Source organism: Mesoplodon densirostris, chromosome 11 (assembly GCF_025265405.1).
Source record: "Mesoplodon densirostris isolate mMesDen1 chromosome 11, mMesDen1 primary haplotype, whole genome shotgun sequence".
NCBI classification, from domain to species: Eukaryota; Metazoa; Chordata; class Mammalia; order Artiodactyla; family Ziphiidae; genus Mesoplodon; species Mesoplodon densirostris.
In genome coordinates, this window is record NC_082671.1 from 64,578,174 (window position 1) to 64,596,576 (window position 18,403).

At 49.3% G+C, this 18,403-nt stretch overlaps 1 protein-coding gene across 21 annotated transcripts in view; it reads right to left on the reverse strand.

Annotated features, from left to right (window-relative positions):
* The window catches only part of FAM118A (family with sequence similarity 118 member A), a 61,523-nt gene that overhangs the window by 35,122 nt on the left and 7,998 nt on the right, over positions 1-18,403 (reverse strand). For 3 of the 21 annotated variants that reach the window (XM_060111792.1, XM_060111791.1, XM_060111789.1), the window contains 9 exons: positions 17,856-18,033; positions 15,147-15,273; positions 14,102-14,357; positions 10,682-10,903; positions 8,735-8,863; positions 7,015-7,300; positions 4,969-5,001; positions 3,023-3,106; positions 1,927-2,097 (listed from right to left, as the gene is read on the reverse strand). In XM_060111792.1, coding sequence (XP_059967775.1) covers positions 1,927-2,097; positions 3,023-3,106; positions 4,969-5,001; positions 7,015-7,300; positions 8,735-8,863; positions 10,682-10,903; positions 14,102-14,357; positions 15,147-15,193 — 1,228 coding nt within the window. In that variant the 5' untranslated portion in view covers positions 15,194-15,273; positions 17,856-18,033. Of the gene's footprint in view, positions 1-1,926; positions 2,134-3,022; positions 3,107-4,968; positions 5,002-7,014; positions 7,301-8,734; positions 8,864-10,681; positions 10,904-14,101; positions 14,358-15,146; positions 15,274-17,257; positions 17,401-17,855; positions 18,034-18,403 lie in introns of those variants that run through there. The other 18 variants (XM_060111787.1, XM_060111809.1, XM_060111807.1 and 15 more) reach the window with 13 other exon arrangements.

The following is an 18,403-nucleotide window of genomic DNA, read 5'->3' on the forward strand; positions in this document are numbered from 1 at the left end:
ACCACCAATTCAGAGGGCAGCCTGGGGCAGAAAAGCTATGCATATGCAGCAGCAGCCACGGCAAATCCACACAGCCGACTGCGCAACAGTCACCCAGGCCCACCTTCTTCTTAAATGCCGGCAGGCAACTGAGGAGCCCCAGACATGGGGGAAACACGCAGCAGGAAGAAGACTAAAGGAAGAGAACCTCTTGTCCTGGAGGGAACAACTCCAAGAACACTAGTTTTATTTTTTTTATTTAGTTACAGATGTCCCTAACTACTGGATTCACAATCCAAATATTTGCTAAAAGACTTCAAAGAATTTTATCCAATATACTATCAAAATGGAATTCTTCCTCTAAAGATACGTGCACTGAAGTTGTACAAAATGTAAGGGGGGGTGGGCGCAGTGTCAGCCGCGGTTGGAACTCAGCCGGCCCCTCAAAAGGCTCAGCTCACCAACACACACCGCCACCACCGCCAGCCAGCAGGAGCCACCACCTCACCTGTCTCCTCCTCCCACCGGGCCCAACTCACTCTGCAGGCAGCCACTGAGAAAACTGCCGTGTTTGCTTATTTGTTTAACGCTTATTATGAACTTTTGTATCCATAACAAACTATTTCAACAGTACACATTCCCTGTGGTGTAGAAGGAAAATGCAGTATCACAGTACTGCTCAAACATACGCACTGAGGACCTAATTTAAATGTTAGGTAAGTAACTGGTAGTATGTTAAATGCTTCATAGCTCTCCGAAATTCTTAGTGGATTATTATATTGGTGTTTAAGAGTGTTTTACTGAGATTTTCTTATCTAATAAAAAATAAACTGTTACCTGAAAATCCTCTATTCTAATGTTTTCAGGAACAGAGTCGTCAGATAACCAGGGAAGTCTCTGGTATCTCTAGAGATTTGAAAAGATACCGTAGTCCTAAAACAACAGATGCTATGAGAAAAACTAAATCAGAAAACAAGAGCTCTCAGAAATGAACAGTAACGCCCCAAATAAAAATTTAACACCCAAAATTAAAAAGAAAAGGGTGGAACATATTTTGAGAATCCTCCAGAAAGTTTTTGAGGAAAATTAAGACATTAGAGAAAACACAGTAGAAATCAGTCCAGGAGGTCCCAGCTAATAAGACTGAAGGAAGAGGGAACAGGAGACAGATTATTCCAGAACTGGAGGGAAGAAAAAACTGAGCAAGGTATATAAAAACCTTGCTCACCTATACACATCCTCATGAAGTTTCTAAATATCAAGGAAAAAGAAGATCCTAAAAGCTTCCAGAAAAGAAAGAACAGGTCACCTACGAATCACAGAGATCAGGGTTGCAGCAGACCCTCTTCAACAGGAAACCTGGCCGCTTGAGACAGTGGAGTTCCAAGGGGGGATCACGAATGAAGAATCCCACTGAGGAGCCGGTCCTCGGGGGGCTGGGGGCTGTGGGAGCTACCAGAGGAGGTTCTGGCAGAAGTGGGTGCGGTTAGCAGAGGTGGGTGCGGTGGGCAGAAGGCAGACCTGGGCGGTAATCCAGGACAGCAAGGAAGGGGGCTCCAGGGTGACACGTCTGCAGCAGTCCAGAACGAGCAGGTGGTCAGGGGGTGACTCGGAAAATGAGAGGCAGTATGACTGAGAGAATACATACATTTAAAAACGTTTGTGAAATGTGATTTTTTTTGGACAATAAGGAGGAAAGAATCTAGAAACTCCCCCCAAAAATAAAAGCAACACAAACACCACCAATACGCAACAACCAAAAATGGGAGCATGATTAATGGAAGGTTAAGGAAAGAAACACACTGGACCTTGATACTAAGAACACGTCCTGCAGCTGGCACAGCAGTCATGGCACTGGACCCATGAACACAACACACAGCTGGCTAACCAGGAAAAATACTGCCTGTGTTTTTAAGCAACTATTGTTTTCCAACTTTTAGAACCGACCTATAGACAAACTGGAGGGCTTCTTTCCCCTCAGTCCGTGACCATGATGATCAACACTGGCGATGTAAACACTGGTGGGCTTCGGGAAGTGAGACGAGGAAGGGGAGGTGAGAAGGGTAGGGGCCGTCACAGCTGCATCTTCATATCGAGAGGTCAGAAAACGTAAGTGCACTATTTAAAGAATGAGAAAGTACAGACTATGGAAACCTGGAAGAAGGAGAGGGAGGGAATGGTAAGAGTGAGCTAGATCCCCTTTCCTAGGGGTGACGGAGATTGTCTATTTAAATAAACACTTCAACTAAATATTTAGTTTAAATAAATCTCATTCGGTGATAGAGGTAACAAAAAACACATGATTTAAAGTGGTTTTCTCTGGAAACTAAGGTGACATAAATTAGGATAGTGGTCACCCTCGGGTGGTGAGGGAGTGACTAAAAAGTGATGGGGCTTGGGGCAGGCAGGGGCAGGCTCCTGACACCATTTCGTTTCTTGAACTGGAGGTAACCAGTGAGTTTTCGCAATTGTGTATTCACTTTGTGAAAACTCACTGGGCTGCTTACAATTTGTGTACTTGGCGAGTTTTTCTTCAATGACATGCTAACTTAAATAAACAGAAATTGTTAAAGTAGGAACCTCTGGGCAGTTGGAATGATCTATGTATCATTCCTTCCACCAAGAGGCTGGGGTATTAAAGCAAAGCACTGTGACTGAAAACACCTCCAAATAAGGCCAATCTGCAAAAAAGAAAAGACATTACAGGGCTTCCCTGGTGGCGCAGTGGTTAAGAATCCACCTGCCAACTCAGGGGACACGGGTTCGAGCCCTGGTCGGGGAAGATCCCACATGCCGCGGAACAGCTAAGCCCGTACACCACAACTAATGAGCCTGCACTCTAGAGCCCGTGAGCCACAACTACTGAGCCCACGTGCCGCAACTACTGAAGCCCGTGCGCCTAGAGCCCGTGCTCTGCAACAAGAGAAGCCACCGCAATGAGAAGCCCGCGCTCGCCGCAATTAGAGGAAGCCCGTGCGCAGCCATGAATGAATGAATGAATGAATGAATGAATGAAGTTTTAAAAAAAGAAAAGACATTATACCAGTATCTGATTGTCTGAGTTTCTTTGAAACTTCAATTCCATTTTCTTCTAACTTCCTCTTTGCACAGTCCTGGCATGCATTACCTGAAAGATGAAAACTTTTATTAAAAAACATCTAAGAACAGCTATCATCAAAAAGAACATAAACAACAAATGCTGGCAAGGATGTGGAGAAAAGGGAACCCTGGACACTGTTGGTGGGAATGTAAACTGGTGCAGCCACTGCGGAAAACAGTATGGAGGGTTCTCAAAAAACTAAAAATAGAACTACCATAGGATCCAGCAATCCCACTCCTGGGTACATATCCGAAAAAAACAAAAACTCTAATTGGAAAAGATACATGCACCCCAGTGTTCATAGCAGCACGATTTCAATTGCCAAGATATGGAAGAAAGTGCAAGTGTCCATCAACAGATGAATGGATAAGGAAGTTGTGGAATACATCTTGGAATACAATGGAATACTACTACTCAGCCATAAAAAAAGAACAAAATGTTGCCATTTGCAGCAACATGGATGGACTTGAAGGACATTATGCTAAGTGAAATAAGTCAGACAAAGACTGCATGGTATCACTTACATGCAGAACCTAAAAAATATAATAAACCAGTAATGTAACAAAAAAGCAGACTCACAGATATACAGAACAAACCAGTGGTTACCAGTGGGGAGAGGAAGGGGGGAGGGGCAATACAGGAGTAGAGGATTAAGAGGTGAAAACTATGAGGCGTAAAGTAAGCTACAAGGGTATATTGTACAACACGGGGAAAATAGCCAGTGTTTTATAATAACTATAAATGGAGTACAACCTTTAAAAATTGTGAATCACTCTATCGTACACCTGTAACATATAACATTGTACAGCGACTATACTCAATTTAAAAAAATTGTTTTAATTTAAAAAACACTTATCTGATTTTACTGAAGCACTGACCAACTAATCCCTACCATACGCTACAGATGTCTATCAAGTTAATGCTTTTTTCAAAAGAAATGGATGACTCTGGGAGTCAGAGAACGCAGCTAAAATAAATGTGTCCTTTCCTACGGAGATAAGGGAGAAACGGAAAGCTGAGCGCGCCTGTTTCACAATTCCTTAACTGAAGCCCGTGCAGCGCTACCAAGTTTCTATTTGTGGCTATGCTGAGAGGGGCAGGGAAACCGGGGCTGCAAGGCCCCCGGCTCCACTGACCAGAGCCCCTTCTAACCCAAGTGACTGACCAGCGTGGGGAAACCTGGCACTAAGTTCACCCCAGGGTGGACGGTGGGAGCCTCTGAGCGCAGTCGTACCTGGTCAATTCATTAATGGGCAGAGTCGAGCCCTGCAAGATGAGTATGGATATTTCAACCACGTAGTAGATATAAAATTTTACACCAACGCTTAGAACCTTTGCAATTAAAATCTCTGAAGGGGATGGGTCAAATTATACACTACCATGTGTAAAATAAGAGAGCTAGCGGGAACCTGCGGTACAGCACAGGGAGCTCAGCTCGGTGCTCTGTGATGACCTAGGTCGCGGGGCGGGGGGAGGGAGGTCCAAGAGGGAGGGGGTATGTATATGTGGAGCTGATTCACTTCATTATACAGCAGAAACTAACACAACACTGTAAAGCAATTATATACGATAAAAAAAAAAATTTAACTACATCTCAGACCCAATGGTATGATACAAATAGACTCTTGTTCTAATTCCCCCGGACTCTTGGTTCCAGGACAGGAATTATTCCCGGCACCAGTGGACCGCCCACGTTTGACAGCTGCTTCCCAGTTCAAGGGACCGTCACGCAGGTGTGGCCATCTATCATCTCTGGCAGGGCTGTCTTGATGCAACACAGGCTAAGTATTCAATGTGAGAAACACATCTATGATTTTATAAGTAAGAGCGGGAAAACACTGGAACACGTAGGCAAAAAACAAGCTGGCAAAAGCCAAGATGTGCTTTACCGAACAACGTGGTGCTGTCCACTCGATCGGCATCTGGGGGAGAAAGGAGAACAGTCAGCAGAAGCGACTCACAGCGCTTCCTCCTCAGGCCGGCGGGGGGAGACGGAGGCAAGGCCTGCTCTGCATGCGGGGGCAGCGGGGCCGGCTCCTGCCCCTCCTCTCCACCCCCAGGGCCGATGTGAGAACTGAACCCCGACGTGTGAAGCCCCCGAGCCGGCACGGACACCCTCTCCCAGCAGGAGAAGCACCTCAGGAACACACGTACAGACGTCCCTAAAGACACGGTCACACATTACAAGTCCAAACGGCCTTCAGCCCCCAGCAGCCTGTCAAATCCACTCAGCTGCCAGGGTCTGGAAAAGGGGGCCTGGGTGGGGACAGGAGGCCCCGCCACCGGCAGCAGGCGCGGGAGCCCCGGGTGAGGCCCATGGGTGCAGAGACACCCTGAAGGCATGTTCCACTCTGCTGTCAGTCCAGGACCCCAGCCCCAGCTTCAAATACCTGGGCACTAACTCTCTGAGCCTGTTTCATCAGCTCTAAAATCATCTACTTAGTAGCAGTGGATACTGTGACCAAAAGTGAAATGAGGTCAAGAATGTAAAATTCACAGCAGTGTGTAACACAGCAAGCGTCGGCTCCCTGCTCTTTCCCTTAGTAAAAAAAGTAGACTGCCACCCTAATGACACTTTATTAATGTGAATGCAACTTAAGTCAGTCCATCTTGCTAATTATTAGCAATCCGGAAAAGGACTAGTGGGAAAAAGCTAGACTGCGGGATTATCTGTGCATTTGGTTCCTGTGATCTTCGCATTATCTCTAGTCTTCAAGTTCATGGCCAGTGTCACATGCAGGCAGCTTTGTGGTTAACCCAATTCCACTGTGTGGGTGACTACGTCTGGGTTTCCTATTACCGTGACATGACAGCCAATACAGACCTCTTGAAGTCTGCCGTCATCCATGTTTTATGACACCAAACTCAAAGCCGTGAACTGCCCTTATGGCAAGATGACCAGTTTAAGAAGTGCTCACTTCTCTTGGTCATTCCTGGCAGATGATCAATTCCCCAAAGAAGGGCCAAGGAGAATTACTTAAAAGGTGTGTCGCGCTCAGCAGAACAGGGAAAAGACGTTATTTAAAAAAGAAAAGTCTTCATGAAATCATTTTGTGCTGCTGTGTTTTAACTTTTAAAATGTAGTGACAGGATAAAGGTATGAGGTATCTGCATTTTTCAGGTTGTCAGTGTCACAGCTGATGAAGCTGGCTGGGCAGTTTTCTTTCTCAGTTAAGGTAATCTGAAGCATGGCATGTCATCTGTAACGAATAGATGTGTACAACTATATGCACAGCTTTGACGGTAACGTTCTATTTATACGCTATTACTATCATACCAATAACCCTAATCTATTTTTAAAGTACACAGAGACATTAAAAAAAATAGTAACTAGAAGACTGGTAAATCTAATGGTATATAAAATTACCTCTCAATTTTACTTTATGGTATGTAATTTATATCTACAAAAAAGGGGGAAAAAAAAAGGGCTTCCCTGGTGGTACAGTTTTTTTTTTTTTTTTTTTTTTTTTTTTGCTGTACGCGGGCCTCTCACCGCTGTGGCCTCTCCCGTTGCGGAGCACAGGCTCCGGACACACAGGCTCCGCGGCCATGGCTCGCGGGCCCAGCCGCTCCGCGGCATGTGGGATCCTCCGGGATCGGGGCACGAACCCGTGTCCCCTGCATCGGCAGGCGGACTCTCAACCACTGCGCCACCATGGAAGCCCTTGGTGGTACAGTTTTTGAGAGTCCGCCTGCTGATGCAAGGGACACGGATTTGTGCCCCGGTCCGGGAAGATCCCACATGCCGCGGAGCGGCTGGGCCCTTGAGCCATGGTCGCTGAGCCTGCGTGTCCGGAGCCTGTGCTCCGCAACGGGAGAGGCCACAACGGTGAGAGACCCGCGTACCGCCAAAAAAAAAAAAAAAAAAAAAAAAAAAAACTGGAAGAATTCTATCAGATTTGTATATTGAAAAGTGAAAAAAAAAAATCTCGTACCTGGACTTCGCTGTTTGCAGATCTGAGTGGCAAGGTCTTGCACGTACCCCGGAAAATAGTCAAAACAGTCCCCGTAGGACACGACTTTGATCCCATGCAGAAGCATGTCTGCCTGATGCTTAAAGAAATGGTCTTCGTTCTCCTTGAGCACAACCATGTAGTGCTCCAAATCCACCTTGTTCGGCACCGAATAAAGGAAGAGGGCCTGGAATATCTGATCACGAAGGGTCTCTCCACAGCCCACAAACAGAAAAGATTTGGTGCGGTACAAGTTCTGAAGAACTTCCTGCGAAAGAACCAACGAGGAGATCGAGATGCTCATCTGAAAGTGAGTGAGATCTTATGACATGAAGCTAGATATTTGTGATTTTAAATCGCTGCTCCCTAACCGGCCTTTCCCAAGAGCCACAGAGGAGCAAAGTTAGAAAAGCAGCAAAAGGAAGGGAGCCCCTTCCTCTCCAAGCCAGGGCAAGCGGCCCAGGCCCCAAATCCACGTCCCCAAATCCGTGCAGATGCGCTACTGCCCACCCCTCCCCACCCACCATCTCGTCAGTGTAGTCACTCAATTCAAATCTTCTACATTTATGTACAATTTTAAATGATTAAAACATAAAATAAGGGCATGAAATTTCCTTTCAGCTCCAAACTGTGCATATGTAAGGCCCTGGAACTGACCTCTGTCCCAGTGAATCACAGGTGGGAACTCTGCGGAGAGGGGCCTGGCCTTGGAAGAATAGCATTTTGGGGAGTGCAGGCAGGAGAGCTGAGGAGGGGACCAGTGACAAGGACCCAAGGGAGTGGGCGTAGAGGGAAACAAAGATTATTAGCAGGGTCGCTCAGGCACGCAGCAGAGAATCACCAGTTCTGACACCCAAACACCCCAGAGAGAGTTTCAGTATCGGCAAGGTATTTCTTCCCGCGCAGCACTGGTGCAACCGAGGGCGTTACCCCTGTGCCTGGGGCGGAGGGGCGAGGGAGGGAGGGCCTGACGCTGAGCTCAACAGCGAATCAGTGAAGTGGTTTCTTTTTTTTTTTTTTTTTTGCGGTACGCAGGCCTCTCACTGTTGTGGCCTCTCCCGTTGTGGAGCACAGGCTCCGGACACGCAGGCTCAGCGGCCCTGGCTCACGGGCCCAGCCGCTCCGTGGCATATGGAATCTTCCCGGACCAGGGCACGAACCCGTGTCCCCTGCATCGGCAGGCGGACTTTCAACCACTGCGCCACCAGGGAAGGCCCTCCGTGGTTTCTTAAGTGCCATAATAAATGAGTTTATAAAAAGCTAGCAGGCAGTTTCTCCACACTTCATTTTGTCCAGGATATCAAAAAAGCCTCACAGAGAATGAAATTTTAAAACTAGGTTTTGAAAGCTAAAAGAGATTGCTAAATAGAGAAGGGGAAGGAGATGCCTGAATGAACAGAGAAAAAAGATGAGTACAGAGGAGTGGCCAGAGAACAGCGTTGCAGACCCTGCTGGGGCCTGTGAGTCACGCTGAAGAAACCTAACTGTAACCCTGAGCAAGAGGATCATGGCAAGTTCACTGAGCGTCTATTCAAGGTGCCAGACCCCGTGCCGGGCCCTGGAGACAGAGCTGGGAGCAGCGGCGTGACCCGAGGGGCAGGAGGCCTAGAGGTCAGGAACCTGCTCAGACCGCGCCACTGCTGGCTAGCGGCAGCCACACAGCCCCAGGGGTACAACCAGTGCCTAGTCAGGATGCGCATACCATGACTTCTGGGTCTTGAGTAACGTCTTTATATCCCGACAGGTCCAACACCATCCCGCAGGGATCTGTGTATAAGCCGTGAATGTGAAGAACTCCGTATCTGATGTGTCCTCTAGCCCACTGAAGGACCTAGCAAAGAGCAAGCCAGACAGAGGAAGAACACTGGTATTTAAAACAGGTATAAGAGGAAAATATCCACAGTGATTCATGGCCTCTTAAACCTACCTGGGAAACAGTAAGAGAGATGCTTCAATTTATATCTTTAAACCTAAGAGAAACTCAGGTGTTAAATGCTAGTTATTCGTGTCCTGCCATATCGAAAAGAACTTCTTCAGAGACCGAGACTGTTATGTAGAAAATACCTTTAACACCTGAGATTATAGCACGCTGTCAAGACTGATGAGTTTAGGGAGATGAGGAAGGCTGTCACTTCTCAGTCCTGTGTTTTATTTTACTTACTGCTAGGTATACATTGTTAGTACACCCAGAAAAAATAAACATATACAGAAAAAACAATTTATCAAATAGCTCTAAGTTGGCTTCATTTCAAGATGCAGAAGATGCAGAAAAAATAATTTATCAAATAGCTCTAAATTGGCTTCATTTCAAGATGCAGAAGATGCACATCACGTATATTCCTTTTACCTCCACTCCACGGGCTCTCACGTCAGCGGGCCGGACTGACAACCCCAGACAAACGGACTAACCCCCGCCCGCGCCCCCCACGAGCAGGCGGAGGAGCACATGCAGCTTATTTCCAGAGGCCCTCGGTACAGCAGGGAGCAGCCCCGCCGATGGGGCCACGCTGCTCCGACACGGGAGCAGGTGTCCTGCCACGTGTCACGGGGGGGCCCGCTCAAGGCGTCGGCCGGGGCCCCGTCACAATTCCTCAGCTAAGCACCGGGAGACAGGCCACCTAAGGGCAGCTCCCACACTTCCCCAGGTCCCGAGTAAGACAGCATTGCAACGGGCCTCGGTGTCCCTGTGTGTGGAGCGGGGCTGGGACCCCCTGCCCGCCAGCAGTGAAGCAGGAACAGGCAGCAGCCGTCGTCGGCAGGGATCGTACAAATCCACAGGCACACACAGCACACAAGAAATACAATCGATGCAATGAAACTGTGGTCAACCTTAGCAATAAAAGAAATAAAAGCGTAAAATGTGCACCTTTCCGCTGGGAGAAATGTGTTTTGTTAGGTTTTTTAGTAACGCCTCATGCTGGCAAGACGTGGGAGACGGAGTCCCCCTCACACAGCTGCAGGAGTGTAGACTGGAAACCTTTCTGGAGAACACGTGGGTGATTTACATCGTTTGTCTTTAAAATGGTCATACCCTTTGACCCTAACAAGTTCTCCAGGGACTTATCAAAAATGTAGGAATTTTCACTGTAGCGTTATTTATAGTTGTGAAAATATGCTCACAATGATAACTATAATCTAGTCTCACATGAAATTACATTTAAAACCATGCTTTTAAAGACAGCCCGATGACAGGAAAATGCTCACAGTATAATATTAAGGGAAAAACATCAGCACAAAAACTTGACGTGTACTGCAATCCCAGTTTGTTAATTAATAAATAAATAAGCCAATTAACCAAAATTCACAGCAATAGGACTGTAGGTGATCTTGCTTTCCTGAACTACAGCCTTTATCACCCACATCTCCTACAATGAGAGAGCCCTTGCGGGCGTGCAGGACAGAAGCAAACCGGAAGCCGGGGCAGGTAGCTGAGGGGTCCTGAGGAGCTGGCGGCAGCGCCCTGTCCCAGGCCTTTCGTGTCTCGTTCCAGCGGGGAGAGGAGCCTCGGCGAGCAGAGAGCACCTCTCCTAAGACGGGCCCTCCGCTGGGAGATGACAGCTCGTGCCACACCACAGCAGCAGTGCAAACATGCCTGCGCCTCTGCCTCTACTCCAGCCTCCCACCTCCCGCCCCGGCGGCCGGCCAGCACCTTGGTCTTGTCCTTCAGATCCAGAGACTCCATGGGCTTGTTGCGCTGCTGCCCGAAGATCTCCAGCAGGTTGTCGTAGTTGGTGGTCAGCACCATGGCGCCCCTCTCCATCAGGCTGAGGATGGCCTGCAGCACCAGCGGGCTCTGGATGTGCTGCTCCAGGTTGTCAAAAACCTCCAGCAGGCAGTCCTGGAAGAAGTTGGGCTTGCAGTCGCCCGTGCGCTACGGAGAGGTGGACCCGGAGTTACAAAGCTGCCGTCTCTCAGCCACCACCGAGCACCTAGGCAGGCGACAGTACTCTAGGCGCCAGGGAGGCAGTCGTTTTCTAAAAAAGAGAAAACGGCTCACCTCGTAGAGTTTACTGAAACCCTGGGGGAGGGAGGCCGGTAACGTGCAAACACGTCAGCAGTGATACACGCTGGGGGGAAGCCCAGCAGAGAAGGGGGCTCGCTGCCACGCGGCAGAGGGCACACGGGCCGGCAGCCCCTGGACGGTGTCTGACAAAGGAGCTGGAGCAGAGTGTGGAGGGCGGGAGGCAGCTTTGGAGAAGGTGGTCCAAGCGGGGGAGGAGCCAGCGCCAGGCACCAAGGTCAGAGCCCAGGTGGGGCTGAGGGCGGGCGAGGGGCCCTGGTCTCCGGAGAGGAGCGAGGGCACATGTCACAGGTGAGGCCAGACAGCTGACCTGGAACCAGATCACGTGGGGCCCTGAAGACCACAGTGAAGACCGGGGCTCCCTCCCCCTCCTCGAGAGCCACAGAGGCCCTGGCCTCCTCCTCCTTGCTGCACTAGGGAACTGGTTGAAAGACAGCGTGTCATGCTGCTGAGAGACCCAGCAGGGTTAGGAGTGGGACTGGGCCCCTGGATGTAGCACCAGAAGTCACTGGTGGCCTTGACCGGAGCGTCTTCAGGGGAGCCTGGCCGGGCTGGGTTCCGAGGGGAGGTGAGTGAATACAACAGCTCCTGAAGAGCTGTGCTGTGACGGGGATCAGAGAAGTGGGGTGTGGCGCCCAGAGGATGCTTCATGCACTCCCAGCATGAGCACCCCTCAGCCAGCCTTGCCCCGGGGCCAGCAGGACCGGCGGTGAAGCCTGACCCGTACGTTCACACGAAACACCTCTGCCGGCCCCTGCCCGCCCCCGGCGCCCCCGTCACCACCCCATCGGCCTCGGAGCGTCCACCGGAGCCCCGCCACGTCCTCCCAGGTGGTCGCTCATCCCAGGGCTCGGCGCTCCCTCTTCTGAGACTCTCCCATCCCTCCCCGCTCTGGAGACCCCGCTGTTCCCGGGGCTGCGCCATCAGTGAGCCCTCCCATCTGCACGTGCTTCTGTGAGCCTTCGCCTCCTTCTGCCCTGAAGACCGGCCCCCCACGTCCCTGGCACCGCACACTCCGGACCAGGGAGCATGCGAGGCTGGCACCCGCTCGCTGCCGAGTCTCTCCGGCTGCGCTTCTGTCACAGCTCACGCTGGGTTCACATCCACGCAGCTGATCCTTCCTGTATCACAGCCTCTAAACTCCTCCATCACCCTCCACCAGCGATCTTGTCCCATCTCCGCCATCCACACCCCAAACCTATCGTGACCAGCAGTGGGACCCTTTCCAGAAGCCCTGGCCGGCCTCTCCCTCCACCTGCCCAACTCTGAGCACCGCGGCTCCCAGGGGACTTCACCCCACCGGGACCCACGGCACTGACCCACTGTCTCTCCCTCCCCCGCCAGCCTAACTTCTCCCATTACGCAGCCTAGATTCCATAATGTAACACTACAGCTACTCCTGAAATTCGCTTTCAACTTCCCTGCCCTTCCCTGGCTTTGCTGGAATCCCTGGGCAAAACCCCGACCCTGAGAAAACCAACTCTCCACTTACTCTGCACCTGTTCCCGACCCACTGAACACGAGGAAAACACAACCATTCTGCCTGCCTCACTTGAACTCTTTTTTTTTATGGAAGTTCTCAAAATACACAAAATTAAGAGGAGAATAAGATAAAGCTCCAAATATTCACCTCCTTGACTAAACAAGCATCAACCTAGCTGGCCTCTCTATTCGAACGAATGGCCTCATCCGAGGGGTCCTTCTCTGGTCCATCAGCTCTGCCCCCCCTCCCCTGACAGGGCTCAGCAATTCCTTTAGAAAGGGCCCCAGAGAAAACTATTTTAGCCTTTGCGGGTCCCACAGTCTCTGCTGCCAGTACTCAACTCTGCCCTGAAGCGTGAAAGCAGCAGCCCTAGACGTTGTGTAAAGGAACGCAGAACTTTATTTACAAAAACAAGCAGCAGCCAAACCCTGCCCTCTGAGGCTAGCTCCCCTTATTAATACAACACCCATACCTGGCATCGTCACCCAGCTAAAACCACTTCCCAGACTCTGGTAAAGCCACGTATGGCCACATGTACAACTCCGGCCAATGCCATGAAAACAAAGTGACTTGCATGTCAGCCCCCATAAGGGAGGACGCACGGCCCCTCTGTCCCGTTCCCACTAGCTGGCAGGCACACATCATTTACGGCAGGAGTCGGGGCAGCTAACGTGGAGCATGAGGTGCAGGCTGCACGGTGAAGATGGCGGAGCCATAAACGGGGGTCCGGGTTCCCCACCCCGTCAAGCCCCTGTGCTCCCCTGGGGCTGCCTACCCAGATGTTTATGTGAGAAATGTAAACGCAACCACAGTCAAGCCACGTACTTTTGGGTTTCTTTCTGCAGCAGTTGAAGCTCTGCGTACTAGTTTTCAGGCTTTCTTCTCAGTTAACCCTCAACATCTCCCCACCCCAACTCTCAGATGATGGCTATACTTCTTCAACAAACCCCAGAGGAAGAAGGCTGCCTCGGGCCTCGGCCACACCGTCTAGCTCCCTGCGTGCGTCCTGTACGATGACGACCTGGCTGTGACCTGTGTGAGCTCAGCCCTTTCCGCACCCACCCCACTGGCTCCAGGGCATCACTCAGTGAGTGTCCCCTGTATCACCAACCGCTCTTCCTCTGCTTAGATTCTTTCCACCTGCAGACAAAGAAGCTCCATCTTCTCCCATCTTACAATGTTTGGGAAGCCCTGGTCGTGTGAAGGGATGCGGCTGGCCTGCCTGGACCAAAAGCAGACCTGGCTGCTCCGTCCCTTCACTAAACGAGGGTGACATCACCAGGCTGGTCCCCAGAGCAGCACGGCAACCTCCCTGAGACAAGCCCCCTATCCAGGCTCTGTTTAACAAGGACTGTTTTAGGAGCCCACACTGTGCTCGGCACCCCCTCTGTTTAAAGGGACGATATTCTGATGAACTGAAAGATTTCCGGCTTGTCAGCCCAACTCGGTGAGAAACAGACACGACGCAGGCCTGGAGAAATCTGAACGCTAGACTCATTCACCAACCTGGCCCACAGCCCAGGTGTCCCCGGTGAGATCTGACGCAATTGTGTGAAAAGACTTACAGGGGACATCTTCCGGATCAGGTCATGGGCGACAACCAGCAGGTCCCCGTCCTTGGTCACCTTCCTGCGGAACTCGGCCACATCCCCGGGGTGCAGCACCTCGAGCTGCTCCGCGGCCTCGATGATGGCCTCGATGCAGCTCCTCCACGAGCACAGGGCGGGGATCCCTGGGGCCACGGCGGCACTGACTCCCGTCCCGATGACCAGGAGCAGTTCCTGGGGCTGTTTCCGGATGAGGCTTTTTAAAAACTTTCTACTTAAAAACAAGGGAGGGAAAGAATGAAAGCCAACATGGAAGCACTGCAACCACGAAGAAAACAATGCGGTCTGGGGACATCCGTGAGGCGTCAGGTCAAACCCAGCCCGTGCTGGACACAAACACACACGCAACGTCCCCCCAGTTATACTAACCGCGAGACGGAGCCTGTGTATGTTCCTCTTTGTGTATTAATCTCACACGTTCTGCCCTCATTCCTAAGGGACTCGGGACAGCACTGTCTTATTCATCTCGAGTCCCCCCATAGTGTTGAGCACACGTTTAAGTGATATGTGTTTGTGAACAAGAAATCTCAGCAATTTAAATTCCTTTAAAACTGCAAAGGGCTTGTAAATACAAACTATGGTGATAAAATGATCCCTGATTGCAGGGACAGAAAAGAAAATTCCTGGCAAAATGCTGGTCCTCTGCAACCCACCCCCCGGCAAGCACCTCCTCCTCCCGCATCACTTCACAGAAGTGTAACCCGCCCACTCCCAGTCAGAGGTTTCTTTCCTGTGAAACGTGGCACCCCCAGCCTTAGACGTGACCCTCTGGTCACCTGCTGCTCGGTATGGAGGCCAGGCGGCAGTCGCCTCCTTGGGCAGAAAGAGAGCTGCCTCTGCGAACGTTCCTTACTTTGGAACAAAGCGTAGTTACCTGGCCCTGGAGACGCCCTCCCCGGCCGGTGTTCTCACTTCGCACACCCTCTCAGGTACCAAATAACATATAAAGAGACTTGTGATGGAAGCTATATACCTGTTTAAGGGTGCAGTTGACTTCACTTACCTTGATTTTTGTTCACTTCTGTTTGTTGTCTTTTCCACGGAATCCATCTGTAAATCCTAAAGAGATTCAGAAGCAATCGGTCAGAAGCGACTTCTACTTCCCAGATGAAAGTTCTTTTATTAGTACCCTGGAAGAGAGATGGGGTGGAATTAAAATCAAAGGTCTTGGAGCTTTCTTTAAATGAGAATAACGGAAAAGCATCGTATACAAAAACATACATCCAAAATGGTTCCTAAGCCCCCATTCCTAATTCTGTGACTTAACAGGCCAGGCAAAGTCTCAGACCCAGATTCTGCAAAGGTCGACACTGGAGGGAAAATGAAGGAAAACCAGCGTGAGGGAGCGCACGTGGTGCAGCGGTCCAGCGCTGCGTGTTTTCACTGCCCCTTCATGACTCTGCTCCAGAACTGCTTCCAGGTGACACAAACACAAACGACTCATCACGGAAGGAAGACAACGCAATGGCACGACAAAGTAAGCCACACACGGGTTTCTAGGACTATCCGAGCTCTTGAGGGTACCGAGCAGTGCGCTGAGATGGACCACGACACGCCCAGCAAGTCTTCTGAGGAGATGCCAGGCCTCCCCTTGGCCGTACTGAAATCCAGTCCAAAGGAATAATCGAAGTAAAAGGTCAATTCTTAGCTTACATAAAACACGACTCTCGAATCAGCTAGGTCTCTATTGCCAAACTATCTCCATGTTCTATCATTTTTCCAAAATCATATTCCCCCCTCCCAATTCTCTACCTAACATTTACTGAAAAGAAGGAAATATACAGAAAACTAATGATTAAAAAGCCCATAATCCTACTACCTACAAGCAATGACTGTTAGCATTCGTAGAGTTCCCTCTAGACTTTTTCCTTTAAAATTTTTACATCATTTGAGACCATAGGTCATATCCTACTTTTTTCATGCATTTAAATAAAAGCATTTCTCTTATGTTATTCAAAACTATTCCTGGGCTTCCCTGGTGGCGCAGTGGTTGGGAGTCCGCCTGCCGATACAGGGGACGTGGGTTTGTGCCCCAGGCCAGGAAGATCCCACATGCCGCGGAGCGGCTGGGCCCGTGAGCCATGGCCGCTGAGCCTGCGCGTCCGGAGCCTGTGCTCCGCAACGGTAGAGGCCACAACAGTGAGAGGCCCGCGGACCGCAAAAAAATAATAAATAAATAAATAAATAAAAACTATTCCTAAATATAAGTGTAATAGCAACAGACATGAAATTCTATCTTACTGATATGCTATCCTTTACTTTACCTACCTCCCCAGTGTAGAGCATTACTGTAACACTCTGACAACCATCTCTGTGCACAAAGTTTTCATCTATTTTGAAATTATTTATTTAGGAGAGGTTTCTGACAAGCAGAATTTCTCAGTTAAAGAATATGAACTCTGTAAAGTATCTCAGCACATTACCGCCAAACTGCTTTCCAGAAAAGTGGTCAGCAGAATACATGAGTGCCTGCTTTGCACAGCCTAACCAGCACTAATTGAAAACCACCTTTTCACATGTATAATCTCTTTTTTCCCCCCTAAATTAGAATTAGGTCACCAAAAATAATTTTCCAAGGAAAGGAAACAAGGCTTAATCACTCTATGAGCATCTTTAGATTTTAAAGCTAAACAGGATCGTAAGAATATCCCCTGGAAATGTATACAGAACTCTGTGTAGGTGCCTGTGCACATTTCCCCCTCCCCTCCCCTCCCCCCACCACCCCCACCCCGCTCATGGGAAAGGGTTCAGAGCGCCCTTCAAACTCCCAAAGGTGTCTGTGACCTTGGCCCAAATGTTAAGAGACCAGAGTCTGCAGGTGAGGAAAGTGCGGCTCCCTGATGCCCGTCACCTGCCCAAGGCTGCTGCAAGGCCCTAACTCCTTTCCACTGTGGAGTTACTATCTAAGTCATCAAAGGTCAAATTGTTTCAATTTTGTTTTTATCTACTAGATATTTTCTAAGGAAAGGAATAAATGTTGAGGTTTTCCACTATATTATATAATCCCGAGTATAAGCAACCTTGGGCCCTGGCCTGGAGATTTCAATGACTGACCTAACTATTCACTGATCCTCAGTTTTAACAGCTATGGAATAGGAAATCCTGCTAACTGACCGAGTTTTGAAAGCTTGAGAACCTCTCATAGGAAAGATGCTCTGGAGTCAACCTCTGTAGTCACAGAGCTCAGGAGGCCGCAGACTTCCTTTCTCAACCACCTTCCACTGCAGGACGGAACTCAGAGTCCTTCCTGTTCAATCCTATGTGAAAGGTTAATACGAGATGCTTACTGGCTGACTAATCCAATTGCCCCCCAATCCTGCTCCCCCAAATAATCTACATCACTTGAAAATAGTTACTCCTTCCCACCTGGAAAGGAGTCTTTTACCTCATCCTGCTCTACAAGACATTTTAGAATATATTTTAAACAGTCACTGGTCAACCAATGACTTAAGAAATCACATGCCCCAAACTGTCACCATTGTGAAGAACTTTAAAAATCTCTCTCCAGTTCTTTCAATTATTGCTCAGCTGCTTTCGATGCTCCATATATGTACGAAGATAGATACAAATGGAAAACCTAAACACTGCATTTACACATCTACAAAAAAGTATGAACAAATTAAACTTTTGTGGGCTGGACTTAACTCCAAAATTAAGTGATTTCAAAGTTTTCCAAAAGAACAAGTTATCACTGCAAGCACTGAGCACTTACATAACAGGTGACAGCTTGCACTCCTGGCTGGTGGTTTGCTGGCTTGAGCGCTGAAAACTCACTCTCCTCCTGAGCGTGATGAAGGCCTGGCGCCGGCTCTGCAGCACTTCCAACAGAACCGCATGCGCTCCAAACTCAATAGGCAGGTGAGCCTCTAGGCTTTAATACCGATGGGTGTCTTTAAGGATCAAAGTAGCCAACACAGAAAGTACCCAATTACATTAAATCTCAACACAATAACTATGTAACGATGAACTGCATAGCTGCCCATATTTAGACATTTACAGTTCGTTATAACACTGCATGTTGAAACACATTACCTCATTTCCTGTTCTTTCAGCAGCATAATTATACGAGCCAAATCTCACAATGACTTAGAAAGTACCCCAACTCTCTCCTTGTTTTTAAACCAAGGGCCAAGCAGATCTCCCTCCAAAGCACTCAGTGCCCGATCCTAGAAGTTCCTGTAGGTGGGCAAGCCTCTGGGGTTCTGCTCACATCCTCAACACCATTCCTCCAAGCCAGTCAGGTTCCAGACAACAGGAACA